General features: G+C 39.8%; 2 protein-coding genes across 5 annotated transcripts in view; one reads left to right on the top strand and one right to left on the bottom strand.

Moving 5' to 3' along the window:
- Supt3h (SPT3 homolog, SAGA and STAGA complex component) overlaps nucleotides 1-21,427 on the bottom strand; it is a 349,478-nt gene that overhangs the window by 229,848 nt on the left and 98,203 nt on the right. The window lies entirely within an intron of this gene.
- On the top strand, nucleotides 4,701-5,949 carry LOC114707832 (putative uncharacterized protein ZNRD1-AS1). Its single transcript, XM_028890683.2, has one exon. The coding sequence runs from the start codon at nucleotides 5,361-5,363 to the stop codon at nucleotides 5,883-5,885; it is 525 nt and encodes a 174-aa protein (XP_028746516.1). The 5' UTR covers nucleotides 4,701-5,360; the 3' UTR covers nucleotides 5,886-5,949.

The raw sequence follows: 21,427 nt of genomic DNA, 5'->3' as shown, positions 1-21,427 counted from the left end.
AGTGGGACACTGGCTGCTCTTCTGGTGGACCTGGGTTTGATTCCCAGCACCCATATGGCAGTTACCAAAGTCTGTAATTCAAGTCCTATGGGATCCACGCCCTTTTCTGGCTCCATTCATAGCATTTATGAAGCACCCATTTGGTGTCTGCTACCTCTGTGCTCTGGGAGCTCCAGACAAGCTCTGATTTTGTAGAACTTACTATTTTTTTTCTTTAACTCATTTATTTTGGAGATGGTGATCTCACTGTGTTGCCCAGACTGCTGAATTTTATTTTATTTTCCTTTAAAACCCTGAATCTGGCAACTGCTCAAGAAGACCACACTGCTATTGCCATTTCCTCCTTTCTGCTGACCCTGCCATGCCTCCTCCTTGCTAAAAAATAAGATGTCCTATCTTCTCTAACGAAACCCACATTTGACTTAATGAACCCAATTCTGCTCCTTCCAATAAGTAAGTAATAGACTCCAGGACCTGATATTCTCACCTACTTCTGCCTTCCAATAACAGGATCATTTGATTTTTACTTAACAATAATCCTATAGTTACTTTCATTTCCATCGGGCCCAGCATTTCCCCAGGAATTCCACAGTTGTTATTTCCGTTAACATTAGAATGATGCCATAACTAATTTTAATTTTCTTTTAAAAAATGGATAGTATATAAAATGCCATGAGTCCAATTGATGAAAAGTAATTTTAAGATCCAGACATCCTTGAAATCTTAAATAAGATCTCCTTTCTCGGTACTGCATAAGGAAGAGCGAGCTGCCTTCTACACAGGATCATGGCAGTTGTCTGACATCTTGTGAGGTCTGAGCTGGTTCATCTGGCACCAGCCATGCTGATATGGATATGTCAACATTAAGGGAAGTGCAAGAAACCCAGAACCATCCTAAGGGTGTGGAGAAATTCAAGGTCAGATTTAACGCACAGCATTGATAACGGGAGTCCCAAGACAACAAGGGCACAGGGTCCTACCTAGTCTGTCAAATCATACATCTTACTGTGCTAAGAATGCTCTATGGTGGAAAGACCAGCCCAAGTACCAGGAGAGCCACCAATCTCCATGCAGGGCTGAAAAGGAATAGGGCTGGTAAGCCTGAAGGACTGAGATCGATATTTAGAACCTATGATGTCCCCTGACATGGGCTCCATAACACACACACACACACACACACACACACACACACACACACACACACTCACACGCACACGCACGCGCGCGCACACACATACACACACACACACACTATACAAACACTAAGATAATAATGAATTCAAAATTTTTAAAAAATTAATAGATGATTCATAAGCACATTTTAAATTTAAATAAAACCATAAAACTAAAAAGGAAAGACAGAATATCCTGTCCTCACAATGTTCTGTAAATATTAAGTATTACATATGCATCAGCTATTGCTGTACAGATTTCTGAAGTATTTTTATCTATATTAGACTCAATCATGAGCTTTAAGACGATGAAAATAGCAGCAAGTTTTTACACTAAGGACTCTAATTTAGTAGAAAACGATGGAAGGACAGGCAGTGATACTGGCCTTTTCTTTCTAAAACAGATACCTTATTTAATATTGTAAATGGTGTGCGATTTTACATCTTCAGTTTTGTTTGCTCAGAATTTCACACAGAAACAAGACATAAATATACTTAAGAAAAAAATTTGCTGGAAATAAAGGCAGTACCAACACTGAGCAAATATAAACAAATATGGTAAGCACACCTACACAGAATCAGCACAGGCTATTTTTAGCCAAAACCCCAAAACCACCATGGCATTTTTATGGCTTATGACTGAAGAGGACCTTTCAAACCAGTGTCCCCAATTTGAACAGTAAGTCACTTCAGGGTTGATAAAAGATTATAATATCATGTAATACCAATATGTCAGCATCATAAAACTTAGAAATTTCATTAAACTGTCCCTTCCTGGTAATGTATTCATAAACATTTCACTTTTGTAAAGATGGGACTGCAGTGGAGTAGAGTTACTTATATGTATTTATTTTCTCATTTGTATGGCCTGTGGATATCATTCCTATATTGCCTTTGTATGCTTATATACTGATGGTATTTCAGATTATAAACTTCCTCAAACTAGGGATTATAGTTATCTTACGATTACACATGGACCCAATATGTTTCCCCCAAAGCAACAAAAAAGTGAAGATAAATCCCCCCAAACAAGGCACACAAACAGTACTTGAGAGACCAAATTAGCAATTGTTCAAAAGATAAAAGATGTAATCAAAAGTCACCAGGGAAGCTGCCAGGGAAAGCAGTGAAGAAACATAATTTACACAAAGCATAGAGATTTCCAAGTACTGGAGAAAGGGACTTCTAAACAACTGAAGGCCGCTGCTCTCCTGATGCCACAAACTGAGGAATTGTGGGTAAATTCCTGGTGGGTTTCTTAGAAAAACAGTTTAATATCTGTTTACCAAAATAAGAATGTTTTTAATTCTTACTTCTTCACACATATTTAAATTTGTGGTTACTATTGAAAATACTATGTCTATAAACTTAAATGGAACAACTTTTAAAGCACAAATTTGGCGCTGAAGTAACATTTACTAAACCATTAAATTTCTGCAATTACATATACAATGTAAGACTCATTTATTGATAAATAGCAAGTACAAGTGAGCTGGTAACAGGCACTGTGTTACAGGCCTTGTAGACATCTCTATCTATTTTCCAACATATTACCTGTAGCATTGCTTATGAGTATGAAATTTCAACCAGCTGGGTCTCTGTAACTCCAGAGCTGACCTCTGAACTACCAAGTACAGTCAGGGTTCTGTGGAGCACTATTATCACTGACATCCCTCACACTGCAGCACATATGAAGACTTCATTCTTTCTAAAAGTTCTAAACCAATGCCTACTGTGAGCCACAGCTTCACAATGAGGGCTTGGAATCTGAGGGAGGAGGGAGAACTTGGTTGGTGTAGTCACAGAGGGCCACCTATGTGCCTATACGGAGAGAGGTCAAAAGTCTTCCCTCAGAGGAGAACACATCACAGATGGTCAACTACAGAGCAGCGTTGATCAGAAAATATCTTTCCTCTTTCTTTCTCTGCCCTCCCTACTACCCTCTGTCTGTTCCTCACTGGGCCTGATGTTTTAATAAGTTATTAAAACACAGAACATTTCTAGCAAAGCATCTAATCAAAGTTGTTTATTGCACATGTGTTCTTATCTTTGAGTGTGCATATGTAACTTTTCCCTGAGAATTGAACTTCCAGATAAGACAGGTGATTTTTTTTTTACCAACCTTTTTGGCTCTACAGCCTCATATACAAGCTCTTTCCTTAAACTAACAAATCTTTGAAGACAAAAATACCAGGCTTTGAAGCTGATGTGAATAATAGAAAAGACATTGTACATTGGGGCAACTTACTTATGACAGATCTCAAACTTCTATCAGACTACATGGAGACTTTTCACAGACTGTAATAAAAATAAGGAATCTTCCTTGACAAACAGGTAAGTACTTCTATGATTAAAAACTTCTGTTTACAAATATTGGTTCATACTACAGATTATATTAAGCACAACCTGACTAGTAGATTCCTTTTAGGATTTGAATATTTGGGGTGAAGGCCTCGCCAACTTGTTCCTAATGAGCACATCCTAATAACTGGATTGGATTTTCATAAGGGCTCAAGACCAATGGTGAAAGTTTGCTTTATCTGCTGAAACTGTCTCTTTTATCTTTAAGGAGACTACATAAATGTGTGCTTAGAGATACCACACAGTGATAGCTGTATTCCTGAAGGCCCAGTGATTGCTGGGAATAAATCTTCCTTTTTATTTCCTGACTTCAGGAACCTTTTCCTCTACCTTCCTTTCTTATATTCTCCTAGATTTGTATGCCCTGGAGTCCTTCAGCTAATGCTGTCAAGAGGAGTGGACAATGCTTGATGCCAGGATTGAATGCACCCCTGTTCAAAAGGATGGATCCCGAAGGACTCACCACTACTTCTACTGCTTAGAAAGAAGAGCTTATAAGAAAATAACTGATTTTCTTATTTTTTTACAACACTTTTATATTCACAAAAACAATCCAAGTTTTTAGCACAGGCAGGAGTAAGTACACTGAAGTTGAACAAAACCAGATGAGAAAGGGCAAGCTAGAGCTGTAGGGAAGTGATCTCGGAAGAGATGTATTAGTAGAAACTGAGTAAGAGCATGGAAATATTTGTAAGGAGAGGCTGGAGAGGGAAGCCCAGAAGGCCTGACCATGGTCCAGCTCTCTTCTGTGGTAGCAGGTTTTGCCTAATGCAGACACCTGAAGCCATGGCATCTATTTTTACAGGTACTGCGAACACGAGTCACTGCAATCATTGTTCTGTTATCTAGGGGAAACACGGCCACTGCAGAATACATGCTTTAAGATAGCTAGATCACTGCTGTTTTCTTAGAACATTTTCCCCTCTAATTTTAAGGAGGTCTTACTATCTAGGCTCAGGCGATTCTCGTCTGGGGATACTACAGGCCAGTGCCACCAAGACCAACTGAAAGAACTTTAATAAAAATAGATGAGAGATCATTTGTGTTGTTTACCAATGAAACTGTATTGTATAAAAAACAAATTTTGGTCTTTAAAAATAGTGGGAGAACGGCAAACTTCATCTGAGAGCTTCCGGAGGGAGCAGAACCTATCAGAAAGGAAGGTCTGGGTTGCCATGGCATTTTCAGCCAGGCATTGTGACGTCTTATCAGTTCAAGGAGTAGTAGTGCTGGACCTCTGGCTGCTTTTCCAGCTCGGACCCCCTCCCGGAATATTTCTTCACTTGTGTCTTGCACCCTACAAGATCTACCAACAGGAAGTGAGAAGAACACAGACACCACCTTGCTAACTTCCCTGAATACTGATTCTGAAGCCTTTGGAGTAAGAGAACTACAACTCCCACCGGTCCTGAAGCTGTGTTGCCTTTTGCAGCTGCGCAGTGGCTAGAAGGAAAATTACACATTATTCGACACCCTTGGGTCTCGTTGCCTTTTGTGGCCACTCTGCACAAGCTAACCTCCCTCATCTTCTTTGGGAGGAATTCTGAGCGTGTGGAAGGTTTTGGCGTGACAAACACATCTAAAGGTACCAGCTGGCGAACTGAAGTCTCGACCGGTGAAGGTTCCTGACTCAGGAATCTAGGTGGCGTGCATACAACAGCTCAAGGCACTTGGTCACTGACTGACCAGAGGACTATAAAGCATCGGAGAGTAAGCCTGTTCTCTTGACTATTAGCTTGCCAAAGCAGTCTTACCATGACGAAAGAGCAGTGGAAACGATGAGGGGGAAGGACACGGGCAGTGAAACCAGGACGGCAGCCACGGAGCATGGAAGGGCGCAAACGCTACTGCTGGGTACCCGGGAAAGAGAGGACGCAGACAGAAAAGCAAGCACACCGCACAGGCCAGGCCCGAGAGTTCAAGAACAAACTGTGTAGACTTTTCCCTGGTGAAAGGCTACCGAGAATTGTGCACGATGGCCAGATAGCACAAAGAAGACAGCAGGTCAAGAGGAGGGAACAGGTGCAAATCAAAGACCACCAGGAGCGCATGCTCCGAGGGCGGGAACTGATAGAGCAGAGGCTCAAGGAGAGACTCCTGAGGAGAAGCCAGGACCAGTTCCCTACACTAGAGAAGCTCGAGAGAGTGAAGAAGGAGGTGAAGGACTTTGAAAGGGCTAACCCACACCCACTTCTGGAACTCCAAAGTAAGAGTCTAATTAAGTTGGAAAGTCTGATCGAGAAGTCTCAGGTGGGAGAGCAAGTGAAAACGGTTATAAAGCCTCGCCAAAAGAAATTCCTGGCCTTGCCACCCTTTTTCAAAAGTCATGTACGAAACATCAAAGATCAGTAAAATTTCAGTGCTTCTTGTGGGGAAAAAAAAAAGTAATGGGAAGTAATAAAGACTTTTAGAAGTACTGGGTCACTTGGAGATTATACAGTAACGCTGACACCCCATCTTCCTCATGATGCTAGAAGGGATAGAGAGATGGCTCAGTGGTTAGGAGCACCGGCTACTCTTGCAGAGGATCTAGGTTCAATTCCCAGCACCCACGTGGCAGCTCACAACCATCTGTGACTCCAGTTCCAAGGGACCTGACACTCTCTTCTGGCCTCCAAGGGCACCAGGCATTCCAGTGCACAGACATGTATGCAGGCAAAACACTCATACACAAAGTATTTTTTAAAAAAGGAATTTAAAATTAACTTTATTCTCCACATTATGCCTTTAAGAAAGTTTCTTAAAAACCAAAGCACAAACCAACCTTCGTAGTCGCCTCCATTTTGGAGTTATACATTGTAGGCGCACAGGACAACAAACACAAACCGGTCAGGGAAAAAGAATACATATGGAAGGGGGTTGGGGAAGACAGAGAAAATTTAAACTACAACATCCACATGCACAAAATGCTTTAAGAACAAGGTAAAGGCCAAAAGAAAGGTACTTCTCCTCTGTCCTTTACATAAATTACAGACGGGTATGAAAAACTCAGAATCTTAAATGGTCTTTAAAATGTAAATAATGTGATTTTAATATGAATATATTTCAGATTTATTTCAACTAATCGAACATGATAAAGATCTCACTAACCCAGAACTCTCAAAAGGCAAGCCTCCCAAGAGTACATGAGCAATCCTATTCATTGGACCAGTTTTACAAAGGAAGCTGAGGTGGTGGGTGGGGTAATAGAAGGGCGGGGGCTGTCTGTCAAAAGAGGCAAAGACTTGGTATCATGGCCCCGGCAGACCACCCAAAGCTATGTTCACTGGTGGAAGCTGAGGAAAGGAAAGGAGAGGAGTCTCCAGCACCAACACAAACAATGCTCTTTCCAGGAGAGTTCATTTACAAAATAAACTAAAAATCAGACTTTGAGACCCCTTCTACAAATGAACATCACGATGATTTTATTTTGATTAGAAAACCATTAAGCAGCAACCCCTTGCTGTTCTGTGTCTCAGTACAGAGAACACAAATGGCCACTTTCAACATGTAGGGAACTGGAAATATTTTTCTGAAAAAATTACCACAGAAAAAAAATGTAAACTTTTTAACACACCTCTCCTGTGGCAGGAGGCCAAGAATTTCCCACATCATGTGGCCTTTGGGCCTCACTTCCTTACCACTGCTCTGTATAAGACACTGGTAACATTCTAGAAGTTTTGTTTTAACCAAAGAACAGGTTTTGTTTTAAAGAACTTAACCTCTTGCATGAAACAAATGGAACAGAGGGGGACTTTACAGTTTTAATGGATATTGAAAAGTCCTTAAGTGATAATTTACAGTATGAGGTATTCCTCAAAATGGGACAGGACAATACATAAAAACACAATGGGTTAAAAAAATCCTGTACATTTCTTGAAAAAATAGTCCAATTTCAGGAACAGCTTGGGGAATGGCATTTTAAATATTGAATAACTGGCTGAAGAATTCCATTTTCACCCAAAGAAATCAAGCGAGTCGAATGCAAAGTTTCTTGATGCCAAACACACTAAATACCTTCAAGTCTGACCATTAATTTTCAGGAGTACTTTTATATATTTAATCTCTACAAACAAACTTTCCTGCTAAAATATATGAAGGAAAAAAAATGCAAAGATTTCTGATCTTTCTCTCATTTGGACAATTGTATTGATTTGGGGGTATATCTTCAAAAAAGAAAAAAACAGATCTGAAAAATTTAGGCAGTAAGGTAAGATTAAAAAACCAAGTAGCCAGGCAGTGGTAGCTCATCTTGGATTGAAATCTCCAAACTATGACCCCAAATATTTTCTCTTTACAAATTAACTGTTCCAGCCGGGTAGCCGTGGCGCATGCCTTTAATCCCAGCATTCGGGAAACAGCCAAGTGGATCTCTGTGAGTTCGAGGCGAGCCTGGTCTATAGAGCAAGATCCAGGACAGGCACCAAAACTACACAGAGAAACCCTGTCTTGAAAAAAACAAAACAAAACAAAAACCAAACAAACAAACAAACAAAAAATGAACCAAGTATTTTAAGAGAAGATAAACCACTGACTTTCTGACCATCTGATAAAGGACATGAAAATAGTCAAATAACTCTCACAACTCAATGAGAAAAACTTCAACTAACTAGAGGCCAAAGAGACTCATTAGAAGAGACATCTATGAAGTCTGTTGTGGCAGTGACCTTTTTAATGCCAGCACTTGGGACCTTTAGTCCCAGCAGAGTCAGGCAGATCTCTGTGGATTTGAAAGGGAAGCCTAGTCTACACATTCTGGGCTAGCCAGGGCTACATAGAGAGCTGTCTCAAAAGAAAAGAAAAAGAAAAAAAGATGCACAATGGCAAATACATATCTGGAAAAAATGGTCAGTGAGTGCAATTAGGGAACTGAGAATAAAAACAAGCTGTTACAGTTTACGGTGAAGGCACACAAAATGACAGAAATCTTATCATTTATAGCAACATGGGTGAAATAAGCCAGGCTGGGAAAAGACAAAGCACCATATGCTATACAGAATATAAATAGGCTTAGTTCAGAGACCAGACAAGTAGAAAGAACAGTGGCTGGTAGAGGCCAGAGGGGCAAGAAGAGGGTAATAAGGAGAGGCAGATGCAGGGGTGTAAAGGATGGACAGACAGGATGGCTGTTGTTTTTAATGCAGTGTGGGTACTTAGAGTTAACATACAGTGGTATTCAATCCAGTAGAGCTAGCAGGTTTTGAATGTCCTCCTCGAAGCAAGCAAATTTTAGATGACGGATAACCGAAGCATCAGAGAAGATCAATATACGAAGTACTAATGCACCCCATACCAGGCTGTGATACAGAAAAACAATTATCAATAAACCTTTACACTATGTTTGCTATGCACTTGAAAGAAAAGTAAATGCACTGTAACTATACAACACAGCAGTCAAATTTCTTGGCACTTACCATAAGGAATATAAAACTTAAAAATACCCCAGAGACTTACCCACATGCTAATATAATGGAGGCATGTTCTTAATTGACGTTCCCTCTTCCCAGATGAAAGCAGCTTGTGTCAAGTTGACTAAAAAACTAGCCATCACACATGAAAATATGATCGACAATATGACTATAGCTATGAGACTCTGGAAAGACAAAGGTATGTAGAAATTACAAAGAATGGCTGCTAAGAATTCAGAGGGGAAGGAAGTGGTCTAAGTGGAGCACAGATATTGCTAAAGTAATCAAACTATCTATACTACTCTCATCATGGATACATCACTACAGACATCTGTCCAAGCCCACAGACTGTGAACTGGAGTCCAACTCCTAATGCAAACTGTGGTTTTAAATAGTAATGATAAATGCCGGCTCACCAGCTCTGACACTGGAGGAGGGACAAGCAGCAATGGAGGATGGAGTGCAGGGGAATTTTTTTTCTGCAACATAAAGCTGTACTAATGACTGAAGTCTATGACAGCAAAACAAATGCGGGCATTTTGTAATGAAAAAAGTTATCTGTATTTAAATTTTATAACAAAGCAGTGTTATCAAAGCATGAATTCTGTGTTAGGACCAATTTAAAACTCTGCATGTCACTGCCCCTAGCAGAAGCAGGAGAATACTCTGTAGCATGCAGGCCCAGTGCTCATGATATCACAGAACAATGATGGCTGTGAGAAAACATTTAGACATGACTGAGCTTCTGAATTGGTGTCCTCAGACTTGATACCTGCATGTCTTTAACATGCGTTATTGTACTTCTTACATACTCACATTTGTCTCACATCTTTTGCGGCTACTCACATGGGTGCTTTGTGCTCTGGCTACAGGAGAGGTTCGGGTTCTGAGTCTGGCGTTATAGATCCTGCTTCTAATACTGACTTTGTAAGGGGGGAAAAATCAAGGCTTATAGGGGAGATGACATTCCCATCACATGCTGATTTATCCAAACAAAACTCTATGGAAAACCAAAAATATGACTATGTGAATAGTGCTTAAAATGAGAATAGATAGCTGGACCACAGAAACCTGGTTTAACATTAAGAAAAAAGTAAGATTAAGGAGCTGGAGAGAATCATGAACACTCACTGTTCTTCCAGAAAACCTGAGTTCAGTTCCCAGCACCCACACTGGGCTGTTTACAAACTCATGTAACTCTAGCTCCAGGAAGATACAATGTCTCTGACCTCTGTGGGCACCTGTGCTCAAACACACACACACACACACACACACACACACACACACACACACACACACACACTTTGAAAAACTTTTTTTAATGTGAAAAGTAAGTTTGAATCTTTTCATAAAGGGTACAGTAATATAATTCAAGTTAGCATCCTAAGGATGATTAAGTAAGGCTTTGTTTTGTTTTAAACTTATTAATTGGTTAATTCAGAAAAAAAAAGTTTCTGCATTTTCAAAGATTTTCTCACATGAGAAAAGTATAATTCTGTCAATATTCTTCTGATTTGATATTTCTAAAATGGTCACATGGCTAGTCCTAGGAATGAAATGTACAAAGAATTGGACAACTTTGAGATTACAGCTGATGTTATCAACTTAAGGTAGCCATCTTATGCAGAGAAATGAACTACTATATATACACTGTCAATCAGAAATAAAACTGTTTGTAATATTTAAAACACAAAACTAAAAACCCTGACTTCTAGTATGGATGCACCCACATCAGCAATGCTGAAGTTTGAAGAAAACACATCCTCTATAGTTGCACTGAAGGAAGAAAGTGTCTGCATGGCCAGGCCAACTTACCCTACAACCAGGACAAAAACAGAAACTATGCTGACAGTTGTGAAGACCCTTTAATGATTCTATTTTTCAGACTCAGCAGGTAAGATTCATTAAGGGACCATCACCACCACTTATTTTCAAAAGGAAACATAGGGTTAAGGATGTAGTTCAGTGGTGGGGTGCTTGCCTATCATACGGGACCCCTGGCACTGTGGGAAAACAGGGAGAAGGAAGTGTAAAGATGTATGGGTAAGGGAGAAGGGGAAAGACGGGGAAAGGAGGGGACAGGGAAGGCAAAGTCAGAGTGCAAGTCATGTGCAGTCACTACAGTCCTGGTGTGGAAGGGGGCTACTTTCTACAAGTACATGCAGCACAGCATCTTACTTAGACACATGGCATGCACAAATGCAGTTCTCCAAAGTAACATAAAACCTAATAGGAACTGGGCACTAGAGTTAATATGCTACAGTCCCAGGCAACAGGAATGCTTTGAAAATATATCTACAATACAAAGAAAACTAAATTGAACCTACTGTGAGTATGTGTGTGTGTGTGTGTGTCTGTGTAAGCACATATATATGAGTACTGGTATGGATGTTCATGAATGCACATCCATGTGGAGGCCAGAAATTGGCATTGGTGTCTTCCTCTATCACTCTCAATCTCATCTTTTGGGGAAGAGTCTCTCACAGAATCTGGAGCTCACCAACAGGAAAGATTGGCCGGCAAACTCTGGGGTCTGTCTGTTGCCTGTTCCCATACCCACCCACAGGAGAGGAGGGACTAGAGTTACAAAAGCTCTCCACTATGCTCAGCCTTTTTGTCGGTTTGTTTTTTGAGAGAAATGTTTCTCTGTGTAGTAGCCCTGGCAGTCCTGAAACTCACTTTGGAGACCAGGCTAGCCTTAAACTCAGAGATCTGCCTGCCTTTGCCTCCCAAGTGTGGGATTAAAGGCGTGTGCCACCCCTACCCAGGTATGCCCAATTTTTACATGAGTACTAAGTAGTAACTTAGGTCCTCGTGCTGGCACGTTAAGTCCTTTACCAGTTAAGCCCTCTCCTCAGCCCTATTGTGGTATTTTTATTAAGTTACTAAATAAAGTCAATCTCATTTTGAGTAGTATCCTTCTACTCTCCTGGTACTGAAGAATACTTATTCCAGAAGACAGTCGGTATTCTTATAGCAAAGTTATCTGTGTCTAGCACCCCATACTATAAAAGAGACAATAAATGATCAAATGAACTATAAATGGTGTGCTGGCTAGTTTTATGTCAACTTGACACAAGCTATAGTTATCTGAAAGGAGGAAGCCTCAGTTGAGAAAAGGCCTCCTGCTGTAGGGAATTCTCTTTGTGTGAGTGTGGTTTTTTTTTATTTAAATTTTTTTTCATTTTGCATACCAACCACAATTCCCCCTCCCTCCCCTTCTCCCACTACGCCTCACCACTTCCCCCACAAACACCCCTTCCACTCTTCATAGGGGGTAAGGCCTCCCTTGGGGAATCAACCAAGTCTGGCATAGCAAGGTGAGGTAGGACCAAGCCCCCCCCCCCCCCCCCATTCAGGCTAAGTAAGGTATCCCACCATAGGGAATGGTCTCCAAAAAGCTAGATCGTGCAACTGGGATAAGTCCTGGTCCCACTGCCAGGGGGTCCACAAACAGAGCAAGCCACACAACTGTCACCCACATTCAGAGGGCCTAGTTCAGTCCCATGCAGGTTGAGTGGTGCCATCCCTGGGCAGGTGGTCTTGGGTTCTATAAGAAAGCCGAGTGAGCAAGCCATGAGGAGCAAGCCAGTAAGCAGCACCTCTCCATGGTGCTGTGCATCAGCTTCTGTGGCCAGGTTCCTGCCCTGTTGGAGTTCCTGTCCTGACTTCCTTTGATGATGAACAGGGATGTGGAAGAGTAAGCCAAATAAACCCTTTCCTCCCCAACTTGTCTTTGTCATGATATTTCATCACAGCAATACAAACCCTAACTAAGACAAGTGGCAAGGTACCATTTTTCAAGTGAAGTTTAAAGATCTAATGGTTGGAACATGCAAGTCTTCAGTAATAGTTTCCACAGGCATTTACGATTTTTGTTTTGAATGAACTGGCAGATAAAGTCTCTTTAATTGTGTCACAATAATGGAAATGGGGAGAGAAAGTGGATATGGGATGAGGTTAAGTTATTGCACAAATAATGGCCAAACAACTGTGTGATTTTATAATAAACGGGATAGTTTATTATAAAGGTGGTGGAAATGGAATTGGTAAAGAAAAATATCAGAACTTCTAGTCTGTGCTGGGAAGATGGCTCAGTTGGTAAAATGTTTGCCAGGTAAGCATGAAGACCTGAACTTGAATCCCGGAACCTACCAACAGCCATGTGCAGGAATGCATGCTTGTAATCTCAGTACTGGGGAGGCAGAGGCAGGAGAATCCCTAGGACTCCCTGGCCAGTCAGGCTAAGCCAAATCTGTGAGCTTCAGGGTCAGTGAGAGATGCTGTCTCAAAATAAGATGGAGAGAGACACCCGTCATTAGCCACTGGCTTTCACACATACAGACACATGCGCAAAAACACATATGCGGTTATACTCGGGAAAAACAAAGAAGGAACTTCCCACTTGTGCAGGTGGAGGTGAAGGCGATGTGCCTCAGCCACCTCAGCCTGTACAGTGCTGAAGGGGTAGGCAGGGAGGAAGTCTCTTGGGTTTGCCCTGCTCTCAGGAATAGCCTAGTGCCTTGACATTCAGGGCCCTGTGAATATTACCATGTTTTGTTTTCACCACGAAATGAAAACACCACTGAGCACTGGGAATCAGTGATAAGATCTTGCACAACAGCAGCTATGCTAGGAAGAAAATTTATTTGCAGGACAGTAAAACAAAACTATCAAATTAAAACTCATTTTGATTGTAAATAATGTCATGGATTTCTTTTTAATTTATAAATGTTTTGACTTTATAATTTCATTACATTTAAATGTTATCAGGAGTTTCTATCTAGAAACATATATACATGTTTTAGTAACATTGGAGAAAAAATCCATTTCACAAAGCATGAGGTTTAACCAACAACTTGAGTTCGTGGTCTGTAGCTGGGGGAAGTCACTTGAATTGTAGGACTACTGTTGATAAATTATGTGATGCTGGGCACCTTGCCTTGGCTCCTTGCTTCCTCAGTTTTCCCATTTGAATGACAGTGTTAATGACAGTCTTAGCCTTGTGAGGGTTAGGGAAAGATAAGAGTATGACCTGATTAAGCTTGGCACCAGCATATACCAACAAACATTCACACGCCGGCAAACGGCTGGCCCAGGGACGCTAGCTGTGCTTTCCACCAGTCATAAGCAGACTTTGAGCTCAGCTTGGCAATCTGTCCTGGAGGGGACAATGAAGGCCTGACCTCCTACGGGTGGCAAGAGCCCCCCATTTAAAGAGGGGGCTGGGGGTGCTTGCATGGTTTCAGGACTCTACCATTCTAAAAATACTGTCCCGCAGCTGGTTAAAATTTATTTTCTTAGACCATAGCACCACTGTTTGGTTGTGTCCAATTTCTCAGACCACAAATAGTAAAAGTGTACTCAGTCTCCTGCAAACATAAATAGCAAATGCACGCTTCAGCACTTTTTAAAGGATATGGAAATTGGCAACAAAAACACAGTTCATGTTGAAAATTTACGACAGCCTGCCATATTTCTTCAGAAATACAATCAGGTAAAAATTAGGAAGATCTCTACCAGCTGGGTGGTATTTTTATGTTTTTTCACTTATATTTTCTCTCGCTGAAAGACCTTCATTATGCAGCTTCTGGCACTTGATAAAATAGAGAATGGTACCTTTGCTAAAACCACAGTTTCTCTGGTTATGTTTAGCATTAGACAAACATCCCTCACCTTAGATATCCTTTCAAATTGGGGGTTTAATTGGACATGCGCTGAAGACATGATCTTTGTCCAGAATAAGATACTTTCTGGATATCATTAACTGGCAGAATTGTGTTTTTAGAACTACTCAAAGTGCGTGTGTGAGCATTTCAACGACTAGGTATTTGGTTCTATAGAAGGAATTGTGCAAATATGGAGAAAAGGCGTGAATACAAAGCAATTCAGACTGCCCTACTGTGCAGCTGCAAATTAAAAGAAGGAAACAAAACTGTAGAAATATGTAAAAAGCCACAACCTGAATTGTATGTCTATTCACTGTTCTGAGTATGTAAGAAATAACACGCCTTCTGCTTGTAGGAGTTTGAGAAATAAGAAAAACATTCATGGTGTGAAAGGTTGTTAAAATAAGTAATATTTAATATTAAACTCACAAATAAAAAAGGTTTGACACTAGGAATAAATATTCAAAAATCTATCTCTTACCTCACTGTTAAAATGTCTTCCTTTACATATTTAAACAAGGAATCTTAAAAGATTTAAAACTGTAGATTAACACCGACAGGGCGAAAGATCAAATGATTAAATAAATGGGGAAAAACAGCACTTGGTAATTTTAGAGAATTTATTTATATATTTTGTCTTTCTTGAAAAAAAATTTAAATGACTAATTCAAAAGTCCGTGACTTGGGGTATGGCGGCATGTGCCTGGGGCAAAAGGATCAATTGAGCTTAGGTACTATGGTGGGCAACATAATGAGACCCATTCTCAAGAGGAAACAAAAATTAATGACAACAGTGTACACTCCAATCTGCTTATTAAATGAACTGGAAGGAGGTAAACCTTACAAGCTATTTTTAGGGGTCCCTCATCATCATATGATTTTTACCAATCAGGCTTCATAGATAAACATTTTCAGATTCACTAAGTACATGAGTTTTCACTGGATGAGAGTATTCATGTCTCTTATAAACATCCAGTCAACTCCTGACAATGACAAATCAGATTGTGCGAAGAAACAAAGCAGTGAACAGAACGAGAAAGACAACGGAAAATGCTCTAGAGCGCTGGCAGAAAACAGAACGAGAAAGACAACTGAACATGCTCTAGAGCACTGGCAGGAAACAGAACGAGAAAGACAACGGAAAATGCTCTAGAGCACTGGCGGAGAACAGAACGAGAAAGACAACGGAAAATGCTCTAGAGCACTGGCGGAAAACAGAACGAGAAAGACAACTGAAAATGGTCTAGAGCACTGGCAGGAAACAGAACCTATTAGGTTTTTAGCTGACTGAAAACAAGATGAAGACCGTGAGTTCCAGGGTTCGAGGCCCATATCTCTTTCCTAAGCAGTGCCTCTTTCCCATCTCCTCTAACCACGAGATTTTGCCTGAAAATGCTGAATGTGCAGTCTGGAAAATGAACCTCTAAGTATCAAGTTAAATCTTTAAAAAAAAAGTGGAAGGAACCAATTATATCACAACTTGAGAAAGGTAAAGGTGTGCTTTTCTCATCCCTACCAGCACTGACTCAGAATAGAAGCTATGAAGTCTTTCTGGGTTACTTTTGCCCGACTTTGGATGCTGTGTAGGTAACACAGTCTTGACAGCAAGGCACGGCTGCGGTCCTGGGGTTATCTACAAGTGTCTCAGAGTTCGCAGCTCCATCTTTTGGTCTGTTCAACGATATAAGAAAGGTTAGCTGTTTGAAACTACGCGTTATTGCTGTAGAATGCCATTTAATCAAATCTTCCTAAAATAAGAGTGGATCTAATCAATATGAAAGCCAGGAACAGAATAATATTTTTCAAAGGGCTTTTCAAATGGATACTTATAGTCTAGTGATTCAGTTTTCTGATTTGGAACAAGATCGCTTTTTATGAGATTGAATGTTATTTTGTATTCAGAGAGCAGCAGAGAATAAAGAATGAAAGTATAAATGTCTACCTCATTTGCTATAATCATAAGTTCTGAGATGGAAAGAAATACAGAATTCAACACTCGCAGTTAATGGAACACACAAACTTTGCAACTTAAAACGAAAAAGCTTCCTCCTGATACTGTATAGTTACTTCGGGTTAAAAGAACATTTTCCCCTTAAATTAACCACGAGGAACAGAGAGAAAAAGAAAGGAAAAAAAAAAAAAAAAACAGCCAACTCATTAAAATGACTTCAATATTTAACTTATGGAAACAAATCTAGCTTCAGAACCTGGGAATGGCCATGCAGGAGTGAGTTGTCCCTCATCGATGACAAGACACAGCCTTCATCTCTGAGTGGAGGGTACACTGATCTCCAGAAAGCTCGTTTGATCATGGGTTGATTTGTCTCTGACAGCTCCAGTCTGAGTGATCTGAAATGAGGGCACTGGTGTACCAACACATTCCTTCCCAGCCTGCAGTCAGCATCTGTTCCTTAGAGAGCACACACTGACCTCCACCACACTGTTGGGATAAGCTCTAGACAACAGGCACTAACCACATGTTCAGGGCTACAGAGAAATGTGAGAAGATAGATACCAACAGACAGTTACAACTGTTTCATCCTCTCCATCTTTTCTGGTGTTTTATCACATGTTTAAATGCTAACAAGCAATTACATCATCCTACTACTTACGAGGATGTTGAGATGTTTGAAGACAAGCTCTATTAAATCGGAAATGGAAAAATTTATTTTAAAGTAATTTTTAAATGTTTTGGTTTAGCTGGATTAAATATCTACATATGATTAATAGTTATTTCTAATATTGTAAGTTTAGTTTTTCTTGCACTCTCCCCCCAAAAATTACCTTTATTTTTAACCATTTTTCATTAGAAATTAAATCATATACAAATAATGTAATCTGAGACCTCTTCTGTCCGGTTACCTGAGGAATGAGCAACTGAATTATAGACTTTCATGGTTACTTACACATTAATTTTATGAAAAAAATAATTTTCCACATTAAGATTGTCTCCTGGGATTTTTATAGTGAAAAAAAATCACTTCTTTGGGAGCAAAGAATATATCAAAAGGCTCAGAAACACCAACAGACTCCTTTTCTTCTATCATGGGCAAGCAGCAAAGCCTTCCGAGGGCTGGATTGACAAGGCAGTAGTAATTCGATGCGGCAATAACTACAGTAGCTCATGGCAGCATCACTTTGACATTACTTCAAAGCACGGTTAACCCTGTAGCAGTTTGTTTCGTTGTCTGTTTCATCTTTAACCCTCACAGCCCTGTCTTCTTTCTGTCAGCAGTACCAGAAACATTCACAATTCAGAAATGGTTTCCTTTTTTTACAGTGCATGACTTTGAACTCTGACTTTTTCAAAAATCAGTTAAATGCTGTGTTTCTTTAAGACCGGAGCCTTATTTATGGGAGTCTGTGGCTTAACTGAAAACAATTTTTCTGTTCCAAGGAAAGTCAGTCAGTTTGAGTCTGAAATGCTATAAACTAGCGTCCATCCATTGGTATAAATGTGTGCAGAAAAGGCACTGAGGCCAATGTTACAGCCCTCGTCGATGAAAGCAGAAACTAAAATGAAAAGCCAAACTAGAGAAAATAAAACATTTATAATTTTTTAAATTACAATGGATCATAAATGTAAACACTTGTGTAACATCACTTATTCAAGTCAGCAAATATTTAATAAAGCCAAAATACTCGAATAAGGTACCAGATTTATGATGTCATGACCCCTCCATATAATAAACATTCAGAAATTCCTCAGTGATATTGTACAAGGCTTGTTCATTAAATGCTCACATATATTTTACATATTTCTAAAAAGTTAACATTAAATAAAAGTTAAAATTCCAATGTTACTTGAAAGTAAGAATCAATGCATTGCTGAAAAATTAGCCCACAAGCAAAACGTCTAGTGACGAGCTCTAGCACATCACATGACCTGACTTATAAAATCATGTGCCTCAGGGCAAGGCCGGTACAGCTACCGTGCGCACGCACACACTGCGGGAGCACAGTGGGATGGATGCGCAATGAGGAAGCATCTAGCAGCCTAACGCGCTAGACTTAACGAGGGGCAGAGGAGCTCAACAACTGAGCGGCCCACGGCCCACGGCCCACGGCCCACGGCCCACGGGACACGGCCGTGGGCAGCGGCTTCCAGAGGCCCGTCTTACGGGGCCTGCCCACCTTCACACACCACAGCAACCCGGGGAGCTTTAAAATCGGGAAGATCAAATGTAGGGTTCACTGCTATCATCCTTCAACCAAATTTGTAACACTTGCTTACTTGAACCGACTACCCAAAAGCCTTCTAGAATATTAATAGAAATGTAATAAATGCTCATGCTGTACTTTTACCATCTACATTAGAAATAATGAAATGAAATGTTGACCTAGTAGTCTTAAATAATCATGTATAAATATCCAGACAAGTACAGAGATGTCAGTCTTATGAAAAAAATAAAGATTTCAATCTAACCAAATTTGTTAAAATCAACCATAAAACGCTTGTTCTGCTAAGTGACTCACATATAAGAAAATAATTAATATCTACACTAATCCTTATTTTAATCTATTAAATTTTTCATACTTAAATTGAGTGAATAATAACACAGATAACATAATTATACATTACACTTTATTGTGAACTAAAAGTTATCCTAATGTCGTCTGCATTAGAAACAAGACAGAAATCCACAGCTAGCAACAGGAATCGGCCAATGAAAATGTCCCCATTCAGCAACTGAAATATGAGCCATCCATTTCAATTGCTAGTTTGCTGTTCTTTCTTTCTCAATGAACAACGTTTCCTATTTGGATAAATATGGGAAGTCACACCACCAACAGAATGTGATTATCTACAATGAAAGTTAGTCACTCCATGTTCCTATTTAAACAATAAATTAACATATCAACACGCTCTACAACATTTGTATAAATGTTAAACTAGCTAGGTGAAAGTGAAAAACATAATGGAGTTCATTTCAGAGGGTGTTCGCTGCCCAGGATGGACTGGATCGGAACAAATGCATTGCACACATGATACCACTCTCTCTACAGGAAGTACAGAGGACAGAGAGCTTCGAGCCAGATCTTCACTCAGATCTAACATCCGGGGACGCCACTGTAATGGAAAGACATTCCCAAACAGATAGCTGCAGACCTATATAATATGCCTTCATATCTGCTCCAACAAAAACAGCCATGTCCTTAAACTTTTCCACACTGCCTTATGCTTACTTTGTAAAATATTACCACTTTGTTTGGCTTTAATTTGCAATTAGTTAAACTAATAAAATGCTGTTCAAATTTCCAAATTATGTTCCATGTTTAAAAGTGGTAGTATGGTCCTAATCGACAGTTTCCATCAGTGACTTTCCAGGCTTTCAAATTTCACTTGCCTCCAATTTACCTCCATGCAACTTCCTAGAATGATAGAAGCCATGTATTTTCCTATTTTAATATCAAGGTGACTTAATTTACAATTACAAATTTGATTATGTCTCCTTCCCAAAAGAGGACCAAGTTTACAAAGCCAGCTGTCAAAATCATTGCTAACAGTTTTCAGTTTTCTCATTTTTCTCATTTTCTCATTCTCTAATTACCTACATGATAATTAGAAATTAAAAATAAAACAAATCATATACTATTAAGTAATGATGTCATATCAATCTCTAATGGATGATGATGAATTCTTTGAACCTTGTATAAAAGAATGAAAATACCAATTAAGATAACAGATAATTATGAAATAAATTAAAAGGTTTCAAATGCATTATTTTAAAAATAATAAGAAAATTAAAAATGTAAGGGAAACACTAAAGGCCTTTATACTTCCTTGTGGAATATTTAAAAAGCTGCCATTGACAGTACAACTTTAATCTACTATATATCTGACCGTAAATTCAAAACCATTAATAAAGCTAATGGAAAATTAATCAGATTGGTTTTACTCAATGATGTTTTTGTACTGAACAGTCAAGTGTCCCATTTAGAAAGAATGCCTAAATAATTTTACTCATAAACTTTTCTCAACAGCTAACGCCATAAAAGTGTACAATATCCAATGTACTCCTCCAAAAAGATCCCTATCTTGAAAACGCCTTGTCATTTAATACAGGACACAGACTAAGACGAGGAAAGAAATCTCCACTCAAAGAAAATTAATGATATAGGTGATGGTTTTTACTTTTAGTCTGATTTTAGGTATACATATTCATAGCTTCAAAGGAAAATACAATACAAATTAGGAAAATCTCAGTTTAGCGATATAGGTATAACATACAGACTAATAAGAAACCATATCACACACAACAATAAAGTCCTACTGACGGCAGACTCCACAAAAGATGTCTTGTTGGGTGGTTTGGAGGAAGATTTCAAAATGAATTAAAGCACAGGTCAAAAAGAACATGAGCGAATCCGAAGGTGCGGGACAGGTGGTGGTGACAGATGTGGAACGTGAGGACGCCTAAGCCCAGGGAATCTCAACCTGTCCCAGCCTCTCTCCCTAGCCGTGCCTCCCCTCCTCCTGCCTCCCCTCCTCCCGCCTCCCCTCCTCCTCTCCCTGTGTACTCAAGTACCACTTTCGGAAAGATGCCCTTGACCATCCATCTCTCGGCAACAGTTCTCTATCACAAGGCTTTCATGGGGATATTAAGATGATTTCATTTCTACCTTGACTTCAAGCCGCGGCTTTCTTTAATAAACCACACATTCCAATGGCAAGGAGTTTTATATCCCTCTTATATTCTACTAGTCCTGAAATTCAAAAGTCTAAAAGAATAAATATTTACTAACTGCTAAGGCAAGAAAACCCAAAGAAGAAGACATGAAGACCCAGGTTATACAGCCACTCAGATGACATGGTGGCACACACGTGACCCTGATT

This window comes from Peromyscus leucopus, chromosome 16_21 (genome assembly GCF_004664715.2).
Source record: "Peromyscus leucopus breed LL Stock chromosome 16_21, UCI_PerLeu_2.1, whole genome shotgun sequence".
Taxonomy (NCBI): Eukaryota; Metazoa; Chordata; class Mammalia; order Rodentia; family Cricetidae; genus Peromyscus; species Peromyscus leucopus.
The sequence above is the reverse complement of the archived record's forward strand: the minus strand, read 5'-3'. Positions and strand labels throughout refer to the sequence as shown.

What these genes read in the sequence shown, in the direction of transcription:
- LOC114707832 (XM_028890683.2), top strand. Translation starts at nt 5,361, where the DNA reads ATGGAAGGGCGCAAACGCTACTGCTGGGTACCCGGGAAAGAGAGGACG.